At 42.0% G+C, this 26,286-nt stretch overlaps 1 protein-coding gene across 1 annotated transcript in view; it reads right to left on the bottom strand.

Moving 5' to 3' along the window:
* LOC109900720 (mannosyl-oligosaccharide 1,2-alpha-mannosidase IA-like) overlaps positions 1 to 26,286 on the bottom strand; it is a 172,992-nt gene that overhangs the window by 122,235 nt on the left and 24,471 nt on the right. Inside the window, exon 2 of the mRNA XM_020496488.2 lies at positions 9,066 to 9,162. Within this exon, the coding sequence (XP_020352077.1) occupies positions 9,066 to 9,162 (97 nt within the window). The remainder of the gene's footprint in view (positions 1 to 9,065; positions 9,163 to 26,286) is intronic.

Here is a 26,286-nt window from a genome sequence, read left to right as displayed (position 1 = left end):
CATATTCTATTGGTTTTCAAATCAATTTTCTTTCATTGTCCAGTAGGCAAAGGCAGCATCCTAGTCATATTAGCAACCCATGCTAGTTGTTGCATCTTTAGATCTCCGCTCCTTCAAACATTTTTTACAGATATTTTCATCTGTCACATGAAACCGCTCGCATGTGCAGTCAGTTTTTGACAACGGTACCTACACTGTGCAGCAATGAATTATTTATTATTTATTATATTATGTATTATGTAGCATCCATGACAGAGGGAGAAGCGTTCATCCACGTATATGGGTAAGAGCCTAGCTATATTTTCCGATATTATATAGTTTTTGTACTTTTACCCCTTTATCGTGATATCAAATTGGTAGTTACAGTCTTGTCCCATCGCTGCAACTCTCCTACGGACTTGGGAGAGGTGAAGGTCGAGAGCCATGCATCCTCCGAAACACGACCCTGCCAAGCCGCACTGCTTCTTGACACACTGCTTGCGTAACCCAGAAGCCGGCCGCATCAATGTGTTGGGGGAAACATAAACCCGGGGCCGTACTGATGCCTCAAACACTGCGATGCAGTGCCGTAGACTGCTGCGCCACTCGGGAGGCCCTATGTCAGAAAGTCATTTTCATTGCGAGTTAAAGCGAGCTAACGTTAACTGGCTGGCTCACTAGGTAACATTACGTGTATGCTCTGTGTAGTAATATTATTTGTATCTCAGAAACCATTTGCATTGCTAACTAGCTAACATTGAACCTAGTTGATCTTCAGGTCGGAAAGTTGGAGCTCTAGAAAGAGTTGGATGACCATACAAATCCATTTTCGGGGCGGCAGGGTAGCCTAGTGGTTAGAGCGTTGGACTAATAACCGAAAGGTTGCAAGTTCGAATCACCGAGCTGACAAGGTACAAATCTGTCTTTCTGCCCCTGAACAGGCAGTTAACCCACTGTTCCTAGGCCGTCATTGAAAATAAGAATTTGTTCTTAACTGACTTGCCTAGTAAAATAAAGGTAAAATTTTAAAAAATCCCCAGTAGGAGATAGTTTTTTCCGATTTCCCAGTTTTTTTGAACACACTTTAGTCAGAAGTCTGAGATTTCTGAGTTCCCAGTTGTTTTGAACGTGGCATTAAAGTTGGGATTTTGGCTCATTGTTTAGCTAGCTAGCGAGCTATATAGCTACATGGCTAAACAAAAAGACTCGACTAAGCAAGTATCCATTTCACAGTACCGTTTACACCTTCTGCATCCTGTGCATGTGACAAATAAACAAATATTTTATTTGATATAGTGTGTGTTACCAGAGACTGTAATGTGAAGAACAACATGACCTGCACCAAAGTCAGATTAGGATATAGGCCAACTACTACGGTCACCACTTTTAGTCTTGAAATCTTTGATTGAATAAGGTAGTGTAGAAAACACTCTGTTTAGCACATGACCTCACATGTGAATCCTTAAAGAGATGTGTGGGCTCTCCGCAGCCGATGTGAGTAAGACCTTTAAACAGGTCAACATTCACAAGGCCGCAGGGATTACCAGGACGTGTCTCCCGAGCATGTGCTGACCAACTGGCAAGTGTCTTCACTGACATTTTCAACCTCTCCCTGTCTGAGTCTGTAATACCAACATGTTTCAAGCAGACCACCATCGTCCCTGTGCCCAAGAACACTAAGGTAACCTTCCGACCCGTAGCACTCCCGTCTGTAGCCATGAAGCTTTGAAAGGCTGGTCATGGCTCACATCCACACCATTATCCCAGAAACCCTAGACCCACTACAATTTGCATACCGCCCAAACAGATCCACAGCCCTTTCCCACCTGGACAAAAGGAACACCTATGTGAGAATGCTATTCATTGACTACAGCTCAGGGTTCAACATCATAGTGCCCTCAAAGCTCATCAATAAGCTAAGGACCCTGGGACTAAACACCTCCCTCTGTAACTGGATCCTGGACTTCCTGATGGACCGCCCCCCCCCAGGTGGGAGGGGTAGGTAACAACACATCTGCCATGCTGATGCTCAACACAGGGGCCCCTCAGGGGTGCGTGCTCTGTCCCCTCCTGTACTCCCTGTTCATTCATGACCTGCATGGCCAGGCACGACTCCAACACCATCATTAAGTATGCCAATGACAATAGCGGTAGGCCTGATCACCAACAACAACGAGACAGCCTATATGGAGGTCAGAGACTTGGCTGTGTGGAACCAGGACAACAACCTCTCCCTCAACGTGATCAAGACAAAGGAGATTATTGTGGACTACAGGAAAAGGAGAACCGAGCACGCCCCTATTCTCATCAACGGGGCTGTAGTGGAGCAGGTGGAGAGCTTCAAGTTCCTTGGTGTCCACATCACCAACAAACTAACATGGTCTAAGCACACCAAGGCAGTCGTGAAGCAGCCACAACAAAACCTATTCCCCCTCAGGAGACTGAAAAGATTTGGCATGGGTACTCAGAACAACAAAAGGTTCTACGGCTGCACCATCGATTACATCCTGACTGGTTGCATCACCGCCTGGTATGGCAACTGCTCGGCCTCTGACCGCATGACACTACAAAGGGTAATGCGTACGGCTCAGTAAATCACTGGGGCCAAGCTTCCTGCCATCCAGGACCTCTATACCAGGTGGTGTCAGAGGAAGGCCCTTAAAATTGTCGAAGACTCCAGCCACCCTAGCCATGTTCTCTCCGCTACTGCATGGCAAGTGGTACGGGAGCGCAAAGTCTAACTCCAAGAGGCTTTTAAACAACTTCTACCCCCAAGCCATAAGACTCCTGAACATCTAATCGAATGGCTGCTGCTACTCTCGGTTATTATCGATGTATAGTGACTTTAATAATTCTACCTACATGTACATATTTACTCAACTAACCGGTGCCCCCACACATTGTACCGGTACACCCCTGTATATAGCCTCGCTATTGTTATTTTACTGCTGCTCTTTAATTATTTGCTACTTTTATTTCCTATTCTTATTTTGTGGTATTTTTTGTATTTTGTATTTTTTTAACTGCATTGTTGGGTTAGGGCTTGTAAGTCAGCAATTCACTGTAAGGTCTACTGTTGTATTTGGCTTTTGTGAAAAATGATATTTGATTTGAGGCTAAGGCTTAAGAGGGTGTGAACGATACTGAATGGGTGTGGACAAAGACGAGCTCACCAGTAGGTATACCAAAACATTCACAGGTCATTTTCTCAAAAGTGGGGTTAGTTTATCAACTTTCAAAGCAGAATTACTTTCCACTGTTCCTCAACTGCAGTGTATGATATACCATTTTCTAGCAAGTCTCTACTTTCATCCAAATGTGAAAAACACCATTTCACATTTTGCTACATAGGACCGAATCCAAGGTTGTGGGTCACAAATGGCTCCCTCTCACCGTGGCCCCTGGATATAATAGCCTTTGCGCTGGGTGGTTGTCAGGGTCGACGATTGTCGTGTGTGATCTCTCACACTGCTGCAGATGCCAAGAGGACTGCAGTGCAGCAGACAGGGTAGAGAAGGAACACCGCTGGGCCGTGTTGTGCTATGAACCATGGGACGCCCCTTCGCTAGCGTCTGTGTACCGTTATGAGAGTGGGTGACAGGAATAAATGCCAGTGTCAGTATATATTACTCCAGCTTCCCTGGCTAAATTAAGGGCGTTAATCAAATGTGGTACATACATTCTCTGCCTGTCCTGAAGCCTTGTAGTGGCAGCAGGAGGAGAGAAGTGATGGCGGGAAAGCAGAGTATATTGCTGCAAAGCCATGAATGTTTCATCAGGCACGGGTTCTCCAGTCACCTTTGACCATAGTTGGAAACCTTTTTTCTTCCTAGTGATAAACAGCTTGAAGAAGAGTACTGTTGTCAAGCTTTGGGGCTCAAGGTGCGGCAATCAATGGCACCTTAAAGGGGTTGTAGCCTTCTCCTTTATATCCAAGAAAAAACCAATAGGCTTGGCAAGCGAGGTTGAAAACACAACCTAATTGCCTTCGTCTACTCCAGTTCTGTGGAAGTAAGCTAATGAGGCTTCCTTCTAAACAAATTAGCATTCTCAGCTGAAATCTTGCAAATAAGTTTACTTTTCTGAAAAGCAGAGAGCAATGGATCTGATGCCCCAAAATACAATGATAGAGTACAGAAAAAGCATTATGCCATGGCAATGACTTTACATCGCCGTCAAAACTCAAGTGTGAATTTTAAAAATGTAACATTTAAATAATAAAGAATTTGAAATTCGATGCGGTATGCTATGTTGACTGTGCGTAAATCATACCTTAGCATCAAAATATACCAATGACGGGTACTTGAGAGCAAGCAATGTACAGTACTCCTGTAGAACGTGATAGTTTATGTCTAACATTCAGGTAAAACATATTTGCTTTAGATTAGCAAGAGAAAGGCCTGAAAAATACTCCAAAACAGAGAAAGCAATCTGCCATTCTGGATTCAGAGAGCTTTCGCTCATACAGGCATTTGCATATCTTAAATCCCTGATAATGAAATAGAATTTATACAAGGGTGATTGAAATTCTAAGTTAAATATGAAAGTGTTTGAAAGATATTTCAAGAGAGTAAAAGATTAAGTAGGAGGAATTTGTATTAGGCCTTTAAATGAGGTACCATACTTCCAGAAGTGAGCGCTTGCAAAAGGTTATATGACACTCCTGTCCCTAATGGAAAGTTATGAGTGAGGAAGGAGAACATTCATGGCGTATTAGGGAGACATTTTAATTAGAATGCAAACTCTGTGTGAGATTGTAGCCCGTGTCTGAAATGACTGGTGTTATCGGTGGGGGAGAGGAGAGCTGTTCATCACAAACACAGAGACTGATAGAGAGAGACAGAGAGAGACAGAGAGCTCTCCTTCTCCACCACACCAGACTCCACACCTTATTTAGCACCTCTGTGAGACAGCCTGGTTTTCTGGCCCATCTGAAATCCTGTAATCACTCTACTCCCAACTGTCACAGCACAGCTCACCCACATACAGCCAATCACACACCAGAGCTCATTTACAGCTGTAAAGACATTTTATCAACAGCCCAACCAAATATCCTCATTGTTCAAGTTGAATTAGACCACACAAAGAGAGGGAGGGGAGAGAAAGTGCAATGATAGTGTAGGTCTTAAAGTACATTTTCCCTTCCTATTGACTTTTTGAATTCTTCTGGAAAAATCCATTTTCATAATGTACACACTATATATGGATCACGTTTAATTCAAGTCAAATATTAAATCTGAAGTTTAACTATGTTTAACCTTTGTGAATTAAACAGAAATAGTGTTAAATACCATCCAGAATGGGCCACCTCAACCAACTGCATACAGACCAGGGTGGTGGAACGATAAGCATCATTTATCCTTAATCTGAAAATGGAAGCGAGGTCATTTGAACATGGAGTATTCATTTAACTCCACAAATGAAAATCAATGATAGTGATGGCTATAACAAAGGGGTTGTAATACCTGTAAGAGGAACCAGCTGTGCTGAGTGGTTTGGAAAAATACCTGTCATTGTTCTACTTCCATTCAGCAAGTACAGCATTTTAACAAAACCCAATATGGGGGGGGGGGTCGTTATGTAGTCCAAGCCAAGCAGTGTAATACCAACCACACAGGAGGGGGTTGTTTATTTATGTTTGTGTAGAAACAAGAACACTGCAATCATTCCATTTCCCCAGGAGTCATGCAGAGGGACACAGTCTAGTATGTCCCACATGGGACAGAGAGATAGGAAGCAGCAACACTTATTAACACACACACCCACACACCCCTTTGTCTACACCAAATCTCAGAGACTACAGAGAGACTACCGAACAATGTGCATCTATCTGGATCTATCAGTCAAGAGATACTTCTAGCAAACATATCAAAGCATAGGGAGTATTAAGAGCTTTCTCCAGTACAGAGGGGGGTGTTTACTAAAAGTTTCTCATGTGTAAAAGCAAAGGGTTTATTACTCAAAGTGTTTAGGATGAAATCCTCTGTACCAGCCAGAAAAAGTAGAGAGAAATTCTTCCATCAACCATACATCTTCAATAGAAGTCTACAGCAGCAGCGATACATCTTCAATAGAAGTCTACAGCAACAGCGATACATCTTCAATAGAAGTCTACAGCAACAGCGATACATCTTCAATAGAAGTCTACAGCAACACATCTTCAATAGAAGTCTACAGCAGCAGCGATACATCTTCAATAGAAGTCTACAGCAACAGCGATACATCTTCAATAGAAGTCTACAGCAACAGCGATACATCTTCAATAGAAGTCTACAGCAACACATCTTCAATAGAAGTCTACAGCAGCAGCGATACATCTTCAATAGAAGTCTACAGCAGCAGCGATACATCTTCAATAGATGTCTACAGCAACAGCGATGCATCTTCAATAGAAGTCTACAGCAACACATCTTCAATAGAAGTCTACAGCAACAGGGATACATCTTCAATAGAAGTCTACAGCAACAGCGATACATCTTCAATAGAAGTCTACAGCAGCAGCGATACATCTTCAATAGAAGTCTACAGCAACACATCTTCAATAGAAGTCTACAGCAACAGGGATACATCTTCAATAGAAGTCTACAGCAGCAGCGATACATCTTCAATACAAGTCTACAGCAGCAGCGATAAATCTTCAATAGAAGTCTACAACAGCAACGATACATCTTCAATAGAAGTCTACAGCAGCAGCGATACATCTTCAATAGAAGTCTACAGCAGCAGCGATACATCTTCAATAGAAGTCTACAGCAGCAGCGATACACCTTCAATAGAAGTCTACAGCAGCAGCGATACATCTTCAATACAAGTCTACAGCAGCACATCTTCAAAAGAAGTCTACAGCAGCAACGATACATCTTCAATAGAAGTCTACAGCAACACATCTTCAATAGAAGTCTACAGCAGCAGCGATACATCTTCAATACAAGTCTACAGCAACACATCTTCAAAAGAAGTCTACAGCAGCAGCGATACATCTTCAATAGAAGTCTACAGCAGCAGCAATACCATCCACTAACAAAACAAGATTACAATTTGAGAAGACAATACAAATCATCTATTTATCGGAGCCTCCCAGCCCTACTGGTAAAGACTCCAGACAGACTCAGCGATGCTCCAGGTACCCTCTCCTCTCCCCGGCCTGGCTGGCACCACAGGATTATTGATTGATAGCCTTTGACTAATTGCCAGTTTGGTCCTAATCTGTGGTGCAAGGTCAATGGCAGTGGGGTTGGGCATGAATCAGCCTTCTGGGGGATTGAAGGGGACCATGTGTAAAAGCAAAGGGTTTATTACTCAAAGTGTTTAGGATGAAATCCTCTGTACCAGCCAGAAAAAGTAGAGAGAAATTCTTCCATCAACCATACATCTTCAATAGAAGTCTACAGCAACAGGGATACATCTTCAATAGAAGTCTACAGCAACAGCGATACATCTTCAATAGAAGTCTACAGCAGCAGCGATACATCTTCAATAGAAGTCTACAGCAACACATCTTCAATAGAAGTCTACAGCAACAGGGATACATCTTCAATAGAAGTCTACAGCAGCAGCGATACATCTTCAATAGATGTCTACAGCAACAGCGATACATCTTCAATAGAAGTCTACAGCAACACATCTTCAATAGAAGTCTACAGCAACAGGGATACATCTTCAATAGAAGTCTACAGCAACAGCGATACATCTTCAATAGAAGTCTACAGCAGCAGCGATACATCTTCAATAGAAGTCTACAGCAGCAACGATACATCTTCAATAGAAGTCTACAGCAGCAGCGATACATCTTCAATAGAAATCTACAGCAACAGCGATACATCTTCAATAGAAGTCTACAGCAACAGCGATACATCTTCAATAGAAGTCTACAGCAGCAGCGATACACCTTCAATAGAAGTCTACAGCAACAGCGATACATCTTCAATAGAAGTCTACAGCAACACATCTTCAATAGAAGTCTACAGCAGCAGCGATACATCTTCAATAGAAGTCTACAGCAACAGCGATACATCTTCAATAGAAGTCTACAGCAGCAGCGATACATCTTCAATACAAGTCTACAGCAGCACATCTTCAAAAGAAGTCTACAGCAGCAACGATACATCTTCAATAGAAGTCTACAGCAACACATCTTCAATAGAAGTCTACAGCAGCAGCGATACATCTTCAATAGAAGTCTACAGCAACACATCTTCAAAAGAAGTCTACAGCAGCAACGATACATCTTCAATAGAAGTCTACAGCAGCAGCGATACATCTTCAATAGAAGTCTACAGCAGCAGCGATACATCTTCAATAGAAGTCTACAGCAACAGCGATACATCTTCAATAGAAGTCTACAGCAACAGCGATACATCTTCAATAGAAGTCTACAGCAACACATCTTCAATAGAAGTCTACAGCAACACATCTTCAATAGAAGTCTACAGCAGCAGCAACACATCTTCAATAGAAGTCTACAGCAACAGGGATACATCTTCAATAGAAGTCTACAGCAACAGCGATACATCTTCAATAGAAGTCTACAGCAGCAGCGATACATCTTCAATAGAAGTCTACAGCAACAGCGATACATCTTCAATAGAAGTCTACAGCAGCAGCGATACACCTTCAATAGAAGTCTACAGCAACAGCGATACATCTTCAATAGAAGTCTACAGCAACAGCGATACATCTTCAATAGAAGTCTACAGCAGCAGCGATACATCTTCAATAGAAGTCTACAGCAGCAGCGATACATCTTCAATAGAAGTCTACAGCAGCAGCGATACATCTTCAATAGAAGTCTACAGCAGCAGCAATACCATCCACTAACAAAACAAGATTACAATTTGAGAAGACAATACAAATCATCTATTTATCGGAGCCTCCCAGCCCTACTGGTAAAGACTCCAGACAGACTCAGCGATGCTCCAGGTACCCTCTCCTCTCCCCGGCCTGGCTGGCACCACAGGATTATTGATTGATAGCCTTTGACTAATTGCCAGTTTGGTCCTAATCTGTGGTGCAAGGTCAATGGCAGTGGGGTTGGGCATGAATCAGCCTTCTGGGGGATTGAAGGGGACCTGGGGACAGATACTCACCAAACAGATTGCTGGAGTGGCCTTGCTTGGAAACAGGCCTCAGCTCATTAGATCCCCAGGCGTAGCGCTTGTAACTGTCCCAGGCAAATGTCATCATCTGTGGGCAGAGGGAGAGGAAGGGGGACAAGGGTGAGAAATAGGTTTAGGTCTAAGCAGATATGTGAAGGGTGATTCACTTCCTATGGGTGTTTTGGTCATTGTGGGCAGGTTTCCAGCAAAGTATTTGACAGTTTTGTTAAATAAAGAGTTTAGGCCAATTTGTGAGATTAAAGAGACTTTAGGCTATTTTATGTTGGACAACATGTTGATTAGCCTACAGATATTAACTGTGCAGGGATGTCTGTCAATCATTTAATAAACTTTGACATTAAATCAGGAAAAATCTACAAGATGTCTCAGTTTGATGTCTTCAGTGACCCTGGTGTAACCCGAGAGACAGCGAATCCAACATTTATTATTTTTGGAAATGTCAGAATTATGACGCAAAGCTTTATGCGTCACAAGGCTGTTCTTCAAATCAGTGACTTCTGACAGTTTCTATTTTGGTCCCAGACACTATAACAGAAGCCGAATCCTCCTTAAAATCAATGGAATCATAGCCGAGAAACCCTGGAGATTACAGGATAAATCCTTTTCTTCTTTCTCCCTGGTGACTCAACCCAGATGGAGTCAGATAAGCTGTTAAAAACAAGGACAGCTTTTCAAAGTTTTCAAATCTGAATGAAAAGGTATATTACTCACTTAAATCTATAAAAGTTGACTTTGTTGAGTGTCTGAGATTACGCTTACCATTTTAAATCGCAACACTACTGCATTTGGCTATAGCACAGTCCAACTAAGTTTTTGAAGTTTGCATAGCATATGGGAAAATAACAGGCCAGAAATAATTAGGGCTATTGAAGTGATAAATTGGAAGGGAATGGGCTTTCCGGCTGCACTAACAATGCATCCCAACACAGTGCTAGTGCCTAATTCTCTCTCTGCACAGTCATATCTCAGTTCCCCTCTGCAGGGTAGTGACTACCAGTGTGTCCTCTAGTTTGTTGTTGGGAGGATTAGGCTGTAAGGGAGAAAAAGAGAAATATGCTGCCATTCTCTCCAGTTGATACAGAGAGACAGATTGAAGCGGAAATCCCCCTCGAGCAAAAGATGAGACCAGACAGAGATTAAAATAATGTTTTCTCCAGGAATCTCAGCCGCTCAGATCCACATAGGGAGATGGGATCAACTGCACGCTGTCTATTGAAAATCACTAGCAAAACCATCTAAGTGGATGAGGGTAGCCACGATATCCCTGTTATCCCCATATCCTATGAGACAAATCTTTAGAGAATCAAGGGACAGAAACAATACAGTCCCTCTTAAGCGGAGCAGTGGGCCGTGAGATATTACTCATTGGTTTACAGATGAGTATTTTCTGGAGAGTTTTGTGAGATCGACACTTCTTTCTGCGATACTTAATCAAGCGAAGAATAACAAGAACACCAAACACAACGGCAAAAGTGTTTATTAATGATGTCTGCTCTTCCTGCAATGTGAACACCATAGCAACCACTGCGTTCTCTCTCGGTTACCTCCGGCATTTCTAATGATGAGATGATAATGCACAAGCTATAGTCTCCAAGATGGAAAGATTGGAATGAAATTGAGTGTTAAAAAGTAAATTGTTCGTGCCAGATAGAAGACATGAATTAGGAGGACCTACCCTTCACAGTCAGAATAGTTTAGCCTAAGTGCGAGTCTGTGTTTGGCTCAGTCCATCATGGAAAGTCCACTGTATAGGCTTAAGATTGTGGGAGAAACTTCGAGAGGGGCTCATAGTGTTGTTTATGGAAAGGCACCTCTCACCCTTTTTCCCCCTGATAAAATGTACCCAGCTCCACTACGCCTGGGCCTAAACAAACAGCCCCAGAACAACTTCTCATCCCTCTGTTAAAGGGCCCGCCTGTAGAGAATGCTGGTAGGAAGTAATTTACAGCACAGCGTGGACTCCCCATACCAGCCAGCAGTCTCCTACGGAAATTAGATTAGTTTATCGACTCCCACATAGAGAGGAAGAGAGAGATCTTGGCTCAATGAGTCCGGGGTTTAATTTACCCCGAAACTCTGGGCTCCACTCCCTCGTAGCCTCTCGGCGCTCACACTTTACTCTTAGACAACAGTGGTCCTGCTGAGGGGACGCCAGCAACAAGCCAGCGGTTCTGTTGGTTGGTGTAGCTAGGCGACTGGGAGCCGGAGCCATTTGTCAGAGCCACTGAATTAGAAGCTGTGGAGAGATGGGAGGCATTGAACACAGGGCTGTATTGATTCTCATTCAGTAGTGCTAGGATTTGTTTGCAATAGAAAGCAGCAGGCTGTTCTGGTGGACTATTCCCTAATGGGAAAGGTTTTGTTCACTGTGGGTTACCTGTCTCCATCCAGACAGCTCTATTTTCAGCCTCCAGCACAAAGCCTCGTCTTCCCGCAGCGTGGTCTGACTGGAGGCACAGGAACCGGCACAGCCAAGAGAGTTCTGCTCCTGCTCAGAAGGAGCGCCAGCCTCCCTGATTTACAAGGCTGTAATTGCTTTTCCAGTCAGGGTTTAATGCAAGCGTTTGAGTCAAAATGTAATCTCGTCATTCGTGGCTCTCTCGTGCTCTCTGCATGCTGTCTGTTGGCGGGCGGATCAGTGGCAGAAGCTCTCCCATTGTTTACTGCCGGCATTGTCTAGTCCAAAGACGTCACGGCAATACTGGAATGAGGTGACAGCCCAGATGTGATTACCGCAGCGACAGCGGGTGTTCAGAGGGGGGGGGGGGGGGCGGGGGGGGGTTGGAGTTGAGGGAGAAAATGTATCTTCTGCAGTGAGAAACTAACAAACTCAGTGCAGCAGAGATCATGCTGGCATATCACTAGGGCTCTCCTATATGGCATCTACAGGTGCCCTGGGGGTGCAGAGTAGGGGATGGGCACGGTTATTAAAACATTTGAATATCCAAACGAACGTTAGTATTCAAACACGTGTGTGAGTGTATTTTTTCTAGGCCTATTTTATCAATGAAAAAGCATTGGTCTTAATTCAATTAAATGATCCTTGTGACATGGTTACATGAAAGGTGTGTTGAGCTACTGCTGAGTATTTAGCCCTCCAGTCAGCCCTGCCAACAAACAGTATGCCATTTCCCCACCTTCAAATAGCTATTACAGGCACATACCAAGAAGAGGACCTGACACAGATCAATGCCAAACTCTGACCAGAAAAAGTTTTTGTAACTTAAATCAAAATTCTGCTTCACTGTTGCCGTTAGCCAAAAACTACCGGAGAAAAGCAGCCTGCCCGCTGTTGTACTGCCCTCGGCATTTGCGTCAATCTGATTGGTCAAGAGAGTCGAGCGCAATTTGTTAGATTCTTTTGAATTTCGACTAACCGGATATCCCCAAAAATGTCATGACATTATTTGAATAGTGAAATCATTTCAAATGCCCACCCCTATTGCAGAGCTTTGTCGTCAGGTAACACATGCCTGTGCTCAAATACAGGGCTCTGAGGAGATAAGAGACAGAGAGACTTCTGAATGACTGTGTTTGGTCTCACAGATCAGAGGGTGTTTACGCAGCAGAGACAACTCTTTGACCTGCTGAGCCAGGCTAGATCTATGCAGGAGAGTCAGTCAGAAGGGACCTGAAAGTGGAGCTGGGAATAGTGTGTTTTTCTGTGTGTTAAGAGGATTAACCTCCCTCAGTGTGTTGTCCTTCTAAGACGGTAGGGAGGGGACAGAGCAGATCATGGGCAGATGTCTATTGATTCATAAACAGCCCCAAGGGAGTGCTTTATTTTCTATAGGCCTACATACTGTAGGGTTGGTTGGAGAGTCAAGGGGGTCATGTGAGGACAAAACAGGGATGGGGCAGAGTGAAACTAACTAACTAACTGGCTATTCAAAAAGGCAAAGGAATCAAAGGGCTAAGCCTAATCATTAAAAACTATTCCTTCCCTCATGTCCGTTTCCATCCCCTAGCAGCATGTCCTCCATGTTCCTCTCATCGTTTCCCTGCTCTATTCTCTCTGCTGACCAGCCTGGAACATTCAGCTAGTTTGGGGAACCTGGGAAATAATCATATGTTTGCCAAATTTCCATTTCCCTTATTCCCTGTTGTCAGACCACCCCCCTCATCCCATATTGAGGACTCTCAGAGCAGTGTGTGAAGAAAAGCAGAACTATGATGTGGAGAACGAACAAATAGAATGAATTAAAACATGCTTGGAAGCTCTAACTCTGGCAATTTGACTAGTAAACTCACGGGTACACTCACAATGGTTGCCTGGTATTGTGATGCAATAATTTCCATTGTATTCTGGAGTGTTCCATCAACTGATAGTCCCAGTCGGTATTAGATAGAACGTCACGGCCAAGGCCTGTGGGGAAAACAACCTGTGGTTACCCCATTGGCTCACAGCAAATACTTGGCCTTTTTCAAACACACTTTTCTTGTTGTCTGCTTGCTTTAGTAAATTACAAAACTACATTAAAAAAAGTACAACAACATCTAAACATGACTTTTCAACATTGCCTGCACCTGAGTGTTCTCACTACTCAGAAAAGCTTAACATTGTAGGGCTCATGCCCCTTTTCATGATGGTGCTAGCAGCCATGTGAGTAAGCGAGTGCTAGCTAGCTTTTACAATGGGGGTCAATAGGAAAGAGGTCGAGGGAAATGTCTTATTATTACGTGAATATCAAGTCGGGGTATGCTGGATTGCCATGGTAATGTAGAATGTTCATTCAAATGATGTGGCTCATGCAATGGAATGTATGTTTTGTAATGTCAGTTGAGTTCAATCAACAAATCAGAGCACAAATTGAAGGGTACACTTCCTGCTTTTACTTCCTGGCATGAGTTCAGGTTAAACATATACAGGATTCTAATATCCCATAACTCTTTCTGCCACTAAGTGACCAGCTTCTGCAGTTGGAATGACTGGGAGTGAATGGTAGCAGCACAGAAAGTTTGCCATCAAAGTGAAAAATCAAACACAATTGTAGTGAATTTCAGATAACTATTCAGTGAACACATAGCATAACTGCTTTACTGTCATTCTATTCATTTAGACGTTTTGAAAATAATCTACAGCCACTCTATTCATTCTATTTCTATAGTGTAGGAGCTCAGTGCCTTGGATGTTTCTGAAGGAGACGAGAGCCAGATAGACAGAGACAGACAGTGCCGGCAGCAGGCACAGAACACAGGGCTCAGGACAAGCAGCTGTAGGACAGGCGAGTTGGAGAAGATCCTCTTAGCAGAGCTTTTTTTTGCCTGGCTGAAGCTAATATGAACTATTGGAGGTGACAAATGTAGACCTTTGTTTCTTTGACTACTTGAATACAACTTGGAAGCCAATATAGTCAGTCCAGAGAGCGCTGCTGATAGGCGATATAGCTAATGGGAGTACAGCACAAAAAACTGGTTGCTTGAGAGCACTGGACGTGTAGCCTATTCTTTGAACATTAAAAGTGCATATGATGAAATCACTGCCATCATTATGTAAATGCAGCCAAGCATAGAAATCTAAATCATCGGCAACATGACTGTAGCTGGCTATTTTCTCCGGAGGATCAGGTTAGTGAAACTTTAAAGGGAGGGAAGTCTCACTGCTGTTTCATGATGGATCTGCACTTCTGCAGCACACCCTAAAATCTATTTTCCTCATCTCAAGCGTCTCATGCACATTCAGTACCTTATCCTCTCTGCCCGGCACGAATCACCTATTCCCACAAGGAGCCTCACAGGACCAACTACGCTCAGCATCACTAATTCATAATATTCCCACCAGCCCCTGACAACTTCACAGGGAGCCATGCCGTATGTGGCCCACAACCACAAGGAGCCATGCAGTATGTGGCCCACAACCACACGGAGCCATGCCGTATGTGGCCCACAACCACACGGAGCCATGCCGTATGTGGCCCACAACCACATGGAGCCATGCCGTATGTGGCCCACAACCACACGGAGCCATGCCGTATGTGGCCCACAACCACACGGAGCCATGCCGTATGTGGCCCACAACCACACGGAGCCATGCCGTATGTGGCCCAAAACCACACGGAGCCATGCCGTATGTGGCCCAAAACCACAAGGACCATGCCGTATGTGGCCCACAACCACACGGAGCCATGCCGTATGTGGCCCACAACCACACGGAGCCATGCCGTATGTGGCCCACAACCACACGGAGCCATGCCGTATGTGGCCCACAACCACACGGAGCCATGCCGTATGTGGCCCACAACCACACGGAGCCATGCCGTATGTGGCCCACAACCACACGGAGCCATGCCGTATGTGGCCCACAACCACACGGAGCCATGCCGTATGTGGCCCAAAACCACACGGAGCCATGCCGTATGTGGCCCACAACCACACGGAGCCATGCCGTATGTGGCCCACAACCACACAGAGCCATGCCGTATGTGGCCCACAACCACACAGAGCCATGCCGTATGTGGCCCAAAACCACAAGGAGCCATGCCGTATGTGGCCCACAACCACAGGGAGCCATGCCGTATGTGGCCCAAAACCACAAGGAGCCATGCCGTATGTGGCCCACAACCACACGGAGCCATGCAGAATATGGCCCACAACCACAGGGAGCCATGCAGTATGTCGCCCACAACCACACGGAGCCTTGCAGAATGTGGCCCACAACCACACGGAGTCCCAACTACACAGTGTATGATGTTAGGGGCTGCTGGGAACTGAATTGTTGTAGAGAATAGCATTAGCATAGCCTAGTACCACTCCCCATTAAATCCATTCTTTGTTTGCGCACCTTGCACAGGTAGATAAACACCTTTAAAACAAAATGCCACATTTCCATCAATGTCCTTATCATCTGTAATAAGACTAAGTGAACAAATAGCAGTCAAAGACAGCCATCTTGGCCGTAACATTGGGCTAGTGAGTGAGAGAGACAAGCACAAGAAGCAACAGCTCCTGATAGTCAGCTATGCTCTTAGTGTAGTTAAAACCTGTCTGCAGGAGCACAAGTCTTCAGCAACAGACAATAACAATATCTGTGTCATTGTTTTCACTCTGAGGTCTAGTAAACAAGACTGCAGCCTCTTGTCAGGATCATCATGTATCCCAGTTAGCCAGGTTGTACAGCCTTCCAGAGTCTTCACCAGATTAGAAGACAGTAAGCTGTTCATCCCATTTCTCAATCAATTCCCAGCATGGCACTGCTTCTGCTGCCTCCCACCTGCTCCACACACAGACCACACTAGCCACACAATCTGTTCACATCATGAAGAATAGGCACTTTCACTGCTCTGTGTGTGTGTTGTATATGCTACATTATGCAAGCTGTAATGTGAGAGAGTCCCTGCATGAACATGTTTTTCCCTTGACACACATTCAAGCACACACTGATTCAAGGCTGTTAGGGAACAACAGATGCGGGCTAATTGAAGGAAACATAATCTAATTGTGGAAGAATTCATCAAACACAGAACAGAAAGTGTCCCCCAGGACAGTCCAGGTAGGTACTGTAGGAGAGTCTCAGAGAAGCCCTCAGATGAAGCATGGTGTCCCAATGGAGATGCATTCACACCAGTGTGGTGGATCAGAATGGTACAGATATCCTTTTGATGTAATTATACCTGCTATTCCCCTCTATTTTATTGCATTCCGTGTTTCATTGCTGTGTGTGTTGGGCAATTCCACGATAAAGGAATGGCGCTGAGACTCAGATTTTTCACTTAAAATGTATGGCAAACAAAAGACTGATTTCAAAGTTTAATAAACCATACAACTCTATGCACAAGGACCACTTTTAACAATTTACACTGAACATTTTACAAAAACACAGGAAGAACTGTGCAGATGCAGTTTGGCAACACCATTTTGGTCAAATCTCCCTCAGTTTTTATGCGTCCACGTTTTCCCAAAACTCTAAAATATCTGCTCCCAATGAAGATTCAACTACGTCTGCAGAAAGAATAGGGTGTCAGCTATGACATCACACACTGACTTTGAATCTATTTTGGCTATTGAACTACAGTACATGAAGTGGATTTACACCCTGTAATGGAATTGCGGTAACCGAATTTCATCATGGGTCCCCGATAGAGGTCGCCCGATTATGATTTTTCAACGCCGATACCGATTATTGGAGTGCCCCAAAAAAAAGAGTACCAAAAAACACATCGACAACAGCTACCCTCGAAGCATCATTACCCATCGCTCCACAAAAGCCACAGCCTTTGCAGAGCAAGGGGAACAACTACTGCAAGTCTCAGAGTGAGTGAGGTTTGAAACGCTATTAGCGCGCACCCCGCTAACAAGCTAGCCATTGCACATCGGTTACACCAGCCTAATCTTGGGAGTTGATAGGCTTGCAGTCAAACAGGGCAATGCTTGAAGCATTGTGAAGAGCTGCAGGCAAAATGCACGAAAGTGCTGTTTGAATGAATGCTTACGAGCCTGATGCTGCCTCCATCGCTCAGTCAGACTGCTCTATCAAATATCAAATCATAGACTTAATTATAAGTCTAAATATTGTTGTTACATTGCACAACCTTCAATGTTATGTCATACTTACGTAAAATTCTGGCAAATTAGTTTGCAACGAACCAGGCGGCCCAAACTGTTGCATATACCCTGACTCTGCGTGCAATGAATGCAAGAGAAGTGACACAATTTCACCTGGTTAATATTGCCTGCTAACCTGGATTTCTTTTAGCTAAATATGCAGGTTTAAAAATATATACTTGTGTATTGATTTTAAGAAAGGCATTGATGTTTATGGTTAGGTACACGTTGGAGCAACGACAGTCCTTTATCATGAATGCCCACCGCATCGATTATATGCAACGCAGGACATGCTAGATAAACTAGTAATATCATCAACCATGTGTAGTTAACTAGTAATTATGATTGTTATTTATAAGATAAGTTTAATGCTAGCTAGCAACTTACCTTGGCTTCTTACTGCATTCGCGTAACAGGCAGTCTCCTCGTGGAGTGCAATATAGTTAGAGCTTTGGACTAGTTAACTGTAAGGTTGCAAAATTGAATCCCCTGACAAGTTAAAATTCTGTCATTCTGCCCCTGAACAAGGCAGTTAACCCACCGTTCCTAGGCCGTCATTGAATATAAGAATGTGTTCTTAACTGACTTGCCTAATTAAATAAAGGTGTTTTAAAAAATAAAATAAAACATTTTTGGGGGCCAAATCGTTGTCCAAAAATACAGATTTCCGATTGTTATGAAAACTTGAAATCGTCCCCAATTAGTCGGTCATTCCGGTTAATCGGTCAACCTCTAGTCCCTGATCTGTACTACACAGAAATGCATAATTAAGGATATGAATGTCATTCTCTTCATGGTGATGTATCCTAAATGGGTACACAAAAAGGTATACATTTGCATATTTGAGAATTATTCTACCCACTGGCTATTATTTGGTTGGTCCGGACCAAATCTGAACCAATCATAGACATCTGTGTTTCACAAGTTTGAATCTCAAAGTACAGCACAGTAGAGCTCAGTACAATAGAGTTCAATACAGTATATTTAGGTACAGTAGAGTACATTATAGAGTACTCAACTCTAGTGTGCTCTACTGTGTACTGTACTCTACTATCCTTTACTGTATCAGTGTTTTCCACTAGCGCCGGCTGTAAGACTCATTTTCAGCTGGGTATGTTTTCCACTTAAATTAACTAGGCTACTTTTCAATTTGCCAGTCAGAAAAGAGTCTGCTGAGCACTCTTCCGCTAAAATGAATGATATGCATCTTCTAGCATCTATTGATAGGACAGTCGCCTGTCAGTCACAGAGTGAGCGATGACAGGGAAACACTGCTGGTGTGACAGTCTGCTGTCTGTCCCGTCTACTTGCGCTGAGGGAGAGAGAATGAATGTGCATATGTCCCATATAATCTGGTAATGATGAGTTGAAATCCACCTATTGTGTTCATTTATTTTCTTTGGCATGCAGGGTCTGACATTAAGGGGCCAGTAAAAACGTGTCAGTCGGGCCTGTGGATCTCGTAACTTTCACCCCATTTTTGCATTCCAGTTCCAGATTTACCTGCTCTGTCGCAGTCTACCATTGAAAATCATTGAAGACTAAACGTGCACATTTCATGCTATTTGTATTTGAGCAATATGATTGGCCACTCTCTTCTCGAGCATTACATGAGCTGATGCCGTCACACAGCACACGCAAGCTGGCATGAATCATCACCCATCAATCTACTCGCTGAGCTTATTTATTTTAGGTAAAGTGATTTGCCAATGTAAACGTTCAATAGTGAACATGCTAGCAATATGCTGGCTATGGTTTATAGTCTACACAAAGAAAGCTACAAAAAGACATCTAGAGTTCATCTTGGCCAGTCTACTGTAGCCATGTCGATATCTCTTTGGGAACGTCTGTCTTAAAGGGGCAGCGTCCTATTTTCTAATCTTCTCAAAAAACAACATAAAATGAATGCAAATGTTACAAGCAAAATATAGAATAGCAAATTATTTGCATTGCTAAATTATATAACACAGGCATTGTTTTAAGATGGTCATACCAATGATTATTTAGCATTTTAGGAACCCTTAAGGTATAAAAGCTTGACTAGTTTAAAAAAGGTGTCGAACTGGCTGAATAAAGTATCTCATATATCCTTGCCATTCATAAATCATAAAATGTAGTTCTATGTCCATGGTATCACATCGGGACAAGTAAGCTAAAGATCTCGTTTGTATTTTCGATATGAAGTCCATCAGGACATGCCAGAGAGTGATGTTAAAGTGAGTGATTTGTCAGTAGCCTACTGAATTGCATCATTAAGAGAGTTGTTCATTTGGCTTCCTTACTTGCACAATGGTAGGCTTTCGGTGAATGTCAGCAGATAAATGATATAAACATTCGACGAAGATGGTGAATCCCCCTCACAGAAGGAATGGGTTGACTAGTGGAGAGAGAGCCTCACTCTTGTCCAAAATAAGATAAAAGAAAACAGATTGAATTGTTTTAAAAGCTAATGATAAGTATATGGTATTTTCAAATATATTCCTATAGATCTACTGATAATCAAATTGTAGACAATGGAGTAATCAACTGTTGCTTTTTGTGTAGCAAAGCACATGTTTAACACCTGCTTCATTCTTCAATCATACCTGTATTGCAGATAGCTGAGAAAATGCCTCTTAAAAGAAAGTTTGAAGCACGTGGAAGTCAGAAGACTCTCAAAGTATTCTTTAAAGGCTCAGTCCAATCAAAATTAAGTTGTGTCTGTGTTTTATATCATATTGTACAACAGCTGATGAAAGTGTGAAAATATGATCAGTGATAGTTCCTGATAGTTGCTGGTTGAAAACACAATCTAATATTAGAATGTACCAGAGTTCACCAAACTAGAGCTTGTTTGGCATAAATATCACTGTACACTGCTGTACTAAACCCTACTGTACAGTACTGAACTATACTCTACTTTCTTTACTGTGGAGTGATGTCCAAACTTGTGAACCCAACAGTGGTGTGAGACTACTATGATTTCTCTTTGTAGACGATTTGGTAACGGAATTGAGTTTTAAATCACTAAATAATTCATTAAAAAAATTGATATCAGTAAAAACCTTAAAACCAATTGATAGGTCTACCTTTACTTCTGTGAACTTTCATTATCCTCCCTCCTCACGGGGGAGAGAAATTAAAGCACAAGGCATTGTTTCTTAAACTTTTTTCTCCAAAACTACTAAAAATAGAAGTATTGATATTAGTTGGCAGGGGGCTTTACTTCAACATCCTTGTTTTTTTATAACATTTAAGACTTTCTGGTAGATGTTTTCTAAGACCCCTTTTCCATCTGTTTGACTAGGAATCAAAGCCTTTGCTTATTCCAATTTGTTTTGAGTGGAAATGGTTCAAATGTATACATGCCTTAATTAAACAAATATATACATTTCACTCCCAATTTGATATGCTCCTATGAACTTCACGTTGGTGCTCATTGGTCCTTTTACACGGAAATGACCTGTTCCCTCTCTGTTCTACATCCATCATCTCTCTGCCATGATCTCTTTATAGCCTGCCAACACTACTGACCCACAGCAAGACAGCAGAACGCACTGAAGGGATAAACAGGGAAAAACAAAAAAAAGCCCTTTGTAGAACATGACAAATGATAAATACAGATACAGCACACAAATACGCCACACATCCGTTTATTATTCTGCAGAGTAGCACAAACTCTCTCTACTGGCCACTGGAGAAAAACAAACGCGAAAGAGAGAGACGTGGAGGGATGTGTACACGACATATTGCAGTTATCCCTCATGCATCGCCTGTCACACTGGTCTGGGTGGCGACTCCCTGATGCACCCACATCGACAAGCAAATAAGACACTGAGGCCTAGTGTTGGTGGGAAAGAAAAGCACAGCTCGGAAAACGTAATTTGATATTTTATTAGGATCCCCATTAGCTGTTGCAAAAGCAGCAGCTACTCTTCCTGGGGTCCACACAAACCATGGAACATACAGAATGACATAATACAGAACATCATTAGGCAAGAACAGAACTACATACATTTTTTTTAAAGGCACACGTAGCCTACATATCAATGCATACACACAAACTATCTAGGTCAAATAGGGGAGAGGCATTGTGCCGCGAGTTGTAAAAAAAAAAAAACAGGTTTGATGTTTATTTGAGCAATATGAGATGGAAGGAAGTTCCATGTAATAAGGGCTCTATATAATACTATACGTTTTCTTGAATTTGTTCTGGATTTGGGGACTATGAAAAGACCCCTGGTGGCATGTCTGGTGGGATAAGTGTGTGTGTGTCAGAGCTGTGTGTAAGTTGACTATGCAAACAATTTGGGATTTTCAACACATTGTTTCTTATAAAAAGAAGAAGTGATGCAGTCAGTCTCTCCTCAAATCTTAGCCAAGAGAGACTAGCATGTATAGTATTTATATCAGCCCTCTGACTACAATGAAGAGCAAAACTGCCGCTTAACTAGGTCTTTCTTTGCAGCACTGGATCACATGACTGGACAATAGAGGTTGACCCATTAATCGGAATGGCCGATTAATTAGGGCCGATTTCAAGTTTTCATAACAATCGGGGGGGGAACGGTATTTATGGGGGTATATTATTTTTTATACCTTTATTTAACTAGGCAAGTCAGTTAAGAACATATTCTTATTTTCAATGACGGCCTAGGAACGGTGGGTTAACTGCCTTGTTCAGGGGCCGGACGACAGATTTTCACCTTGTCAGCCCCAGGGGACCCAATCTTGCTACCTTACAGTTAACTAGTCCAATGCTCTAACCAGCTGCCTCTCATTGCACTCCACGAGGAGCCTGCCTGTTACGTGAATGCAGTAAGCCAAACTTATCTTATAAAAAACAATCAATCATTCATAATCACTAGTTATAACTACACATGGTTGATGATATTACTAGTTTATCTAGCGTTACATATAATCGATGCAACGCTGGGGGATGATTTAACAAAAGCGCATTTGCGAAAAAAACAATCGTTGAACGACTGTACCTAACCATAAACACCAATGCCTTTCTAAAAATCAATACACAGAAGTATATATTTTTAAACCTGCATATTTAGCTAAAAGAAATCCAGGTTAGCAGGCAATATAAACCAGGTGAAATTGTGTCATTTCTCTTGCGTTCATTGTACGCAGAGTCAGGGTATATGGAACAGTTTGGGCAACATGGCTCGTTGCGAACTAATTTGCCAGAATTTACGTAATTATGACATAACATTGAAGGTTGTGCAATGTAACAAGAATATTTAGACTTAGGGATGCCACCCGTTAGATAAAATTCAGAACGGTTCCGTATTTCACTGAAATAATAAATGTTTTGTTTTCGAAATGATAGTTTCCGGATTCGACCATATTAATGACCAAAGGCTAGTTTTTCTGTGTGTTATTATGTTATAATTAAGTCTATGATTTGATAGAGCAGTCTGACTGAGTGATGGTAGGCTGCAGCAGGCTCGTAAGCATTCATTCAAACAGCACTTTCGTGCATTTTGCCAGCAGCGCTTCGCAAGCACAGCTCTGTTTATGACTTCAAGCCTATCAGCCTAATGGCTGGTGTAACCGATGTGAAATGGCTAGCTAGTTAGCTGCGTGTGCGCTAATAGCGTTTCAAACGTCACTCGCTCTGAGACTTGGAATAGTTATTCCCCTGGCTCTGCAAGGGCCGCAACGTTTGTGGAGCGATGGGTGATGCTGCTTCGAGTGTGGCTGTTGTCGATGTTTTCCTGGTTCGACACCAGGTAGGGGCGAGGAGAGGGACGGAAGCTATACTGTTACACTGGCAATACTATAGTGCCTATAAGAACATCCAATAGTCAAAAGGTATATGAAATACAAATGGTATAGAGAGAAATAGTCCTATAAATACTATATTAACTACAACCTAAAACCTCTTACCTTCGAATATTGAAGTCTCATGTTAAAAGGAACCACCAACTTTCATATGTTCTCATGTTCTGAGCAAGGAACTCAAACGTTAGCTTTTTTACATGGCACATATTGCACTTTTAATTCTCCAACACTTTATTTTTGTATTATTTCAACCAAATTGAACATGTTTCATTATTTATTTGAGGCTAAGTTGATTTTATTGATGTATTATATTAAGTTAAAATAAGTGTTCAATCAGTATTGTTGTAATTGTCATTATTACAAATAAATTAAATTAAAAAAAAAATATATATATATATATATATATATATATATATATATATATATATATATATATATATGTATATATATAAATACATTTATAAAAATCGGCCAATTAATCGGTATCAGCTTTTTTTTGGTTCTCCAATAATCGGTATCTGCGTTGTAAAATCATAAAATCGGTCGACCTCTACTGGACAATAATCAAGATTAGACAAAACTAGATCATGCAGAACTTGCTTTTTGGAGTGCGGTGTCAAAAAAAGGAGAGCATCTCTTCATTACAACCAGACCTCTACCCATCTTTACAACCATTGAATCTATATGTTTTGACCATGACAGTTTACAATCTAAGGTAACGCCAAGTGATTTAGTCTCCTCAACTTGTTCAACAGCCACACCATTCATTACCAGATTCACTTGAGGTCTAGCACTTAAGGAATGATTTGTACCAAATACAATGCTCTTAGTTTTACATATGTTCAGGACCAGTTAATTACTGGCCACCCATTCCAAAACTGACTGGAACTCTTTGTTAAGGGTTTTAGTGACTTCATTAGCTGTGTTTGCTGATGCGTATATGGTTGAATCATCGGCATACATGGACACACATGCTTTGTTTAATGCCAGTGACAGGTCATTGGTAAAAATAGAAAAGAGTAGAAGGCCTAGAGAGCTGCCCTGTGGTACACCACACTTTACATGTTTGACACTTCCATTAAAGAAAACCCTTTGAGATCTATTAGATAGATAGCTCTGAATCCACAATATGGCAGAGTTTAAAAAGCCATAGCACTTAAGTTTTTTCAACAACAGGTTATGGTCAAAAATATCAAAAGCTGCACTGAAATCTAACAGTACAGCCCCCACAATTTTCTTATTATCAATTTCTTTCAACCAATCATCAGTCATTTGTGTCAGTGCAGTTCATGTTGAGTGCCCTTCTCTATAAGCATGCTGAATGTATGTTAATTTGTTTACAGAGAAATAGCATTGTATTTGGTCAAACACAATTTCTTCCAACAATTTGCTAAGAGCTGGCAGCAAGCTTATAGGTCTGCTTTTAGAACCAGTGAAGGCTGCTTTACCACTCTTGGGTAGCAGAATTACTTTGTCCTCAGGCCTGGAGGGAAGCCAAAGACTTTCCTCTAGGCTCAGATTACATATATGACAGATAGGAGTGGCTATAGAGTCAGCTACTATCCTTAGTAGCGCTAGCGTTGTCTAAGTTGTCAATGCCAGGAGGTTTGTCATTATTGATCGTTAACAATAATTTTTCCTCCTCTCCCACACTAACGTTACAAAATTCAAACTTGCACTGCTTTTCTTTCATTATTAGTTTTTTTATGCATGAATATAATTGCTCACTGTTTGTCGTGGGCATTTCCTGCCTAAGTTTGCCCACTTTGCCAATGAAATAATAATTAAAATAATTGGCAACATCAAATGCTTTTGTGATGAATAAGCCATCTGATTCAATGAAAGATAGAGTTGAATGTATTTCTGCCCATGATTTCATTTAAAGTACTCCAAAGTAGTACAAGCCATCTTTACAGACAACTCCACCCTGCACTGATGTTATGCTATAGGGATGTGCTGACAACAAAGCACTCCTAAGGTAGCCTAACTCGCTCTAGACTTAGCACAACAGAAAACTGTGGGATCAATGTGTGCCAGACTGTTGATTTACATGTAAACTAGATTTGACTGGATAATCACTACTTGACTAGACTGTTTTTGTTAAAGTCCTCGAAGAGAACGTTTCCATCCTCAACATCTAGGCTAAGGTCAAGTCAGTCACTCCTTATCATCTGTAAGCAAATCATTATTGGGATTGGCACATCTGTTTATTTGCTTGTAGGAGTGGAAATTGCCAGGGACTGCACGATACGATATTATCACGATACTTGATTAAACTATTTGCATAGTTACTGACATTTTATTGCGATTTGATGTTCCAAACATATTGCTCACTAAATGTCTGCTGCAGAGAGACGAGAGATTTTTAATCAGTCAGAGAAATAAGTGCTGAAAACATGTTGGCTCACTATTTAAAAAGAAGATGGCGAACAAGCTATAGGATGACAAATACCACAGTTTTGGTGCAGGTACAGCTGACCAGCGCTAGATAATGCTACCTACAGTAGCAAAAAAAAAAATAATAAAAAAAATATTTAACAAATCAATACTTGGAGACAAATATCGACATACCATATATATATATTATATTGATCCCCCCCTCATCACTATTTGCATGTAGCTACAGTAACAGTGCACAGCAAAATGAGTCCAAAATAACAGGAAAACAAATGTTATATATATTTTTTTAATAACCTGTTAAGGCTAGGGCAGAATACTGCCCCCGTTGGTGAAATGCGTGCCCATAGTAAACAGAAAAAAAATCTGTAAAAAATTGCAAATATATGCATATAATAAATATTATTGAATAGAAAACACTCTAAAGCTTCTAAAACCGTTTAAATTATGTCTGTAAGTAAAGCAGAACTCTCAGGGCACT

Source organism: Oncorhynchus kisutch, linkage group LG12 (assembly GCF_002021735.2).
Source record: "Oncorhynchus kisutch isolate 150728-3 linkage group LG12, Okis_V2, whole genome shotgun sequence".
In the NCBI taxonomy this organism is placed as follows: domain Eukaryota; kingdom Metazoa; phylum Chordata; class Actinopteri; order Salmoniformes; family Salmonidae; genus Oncorhynchus; species Oncorhynchus kisutch.
The sequence above is the reverse complement of the archived record's forward strand: the minus strand, read 5'-3'. Positions and strand labels throughout refer to the sequence as shown.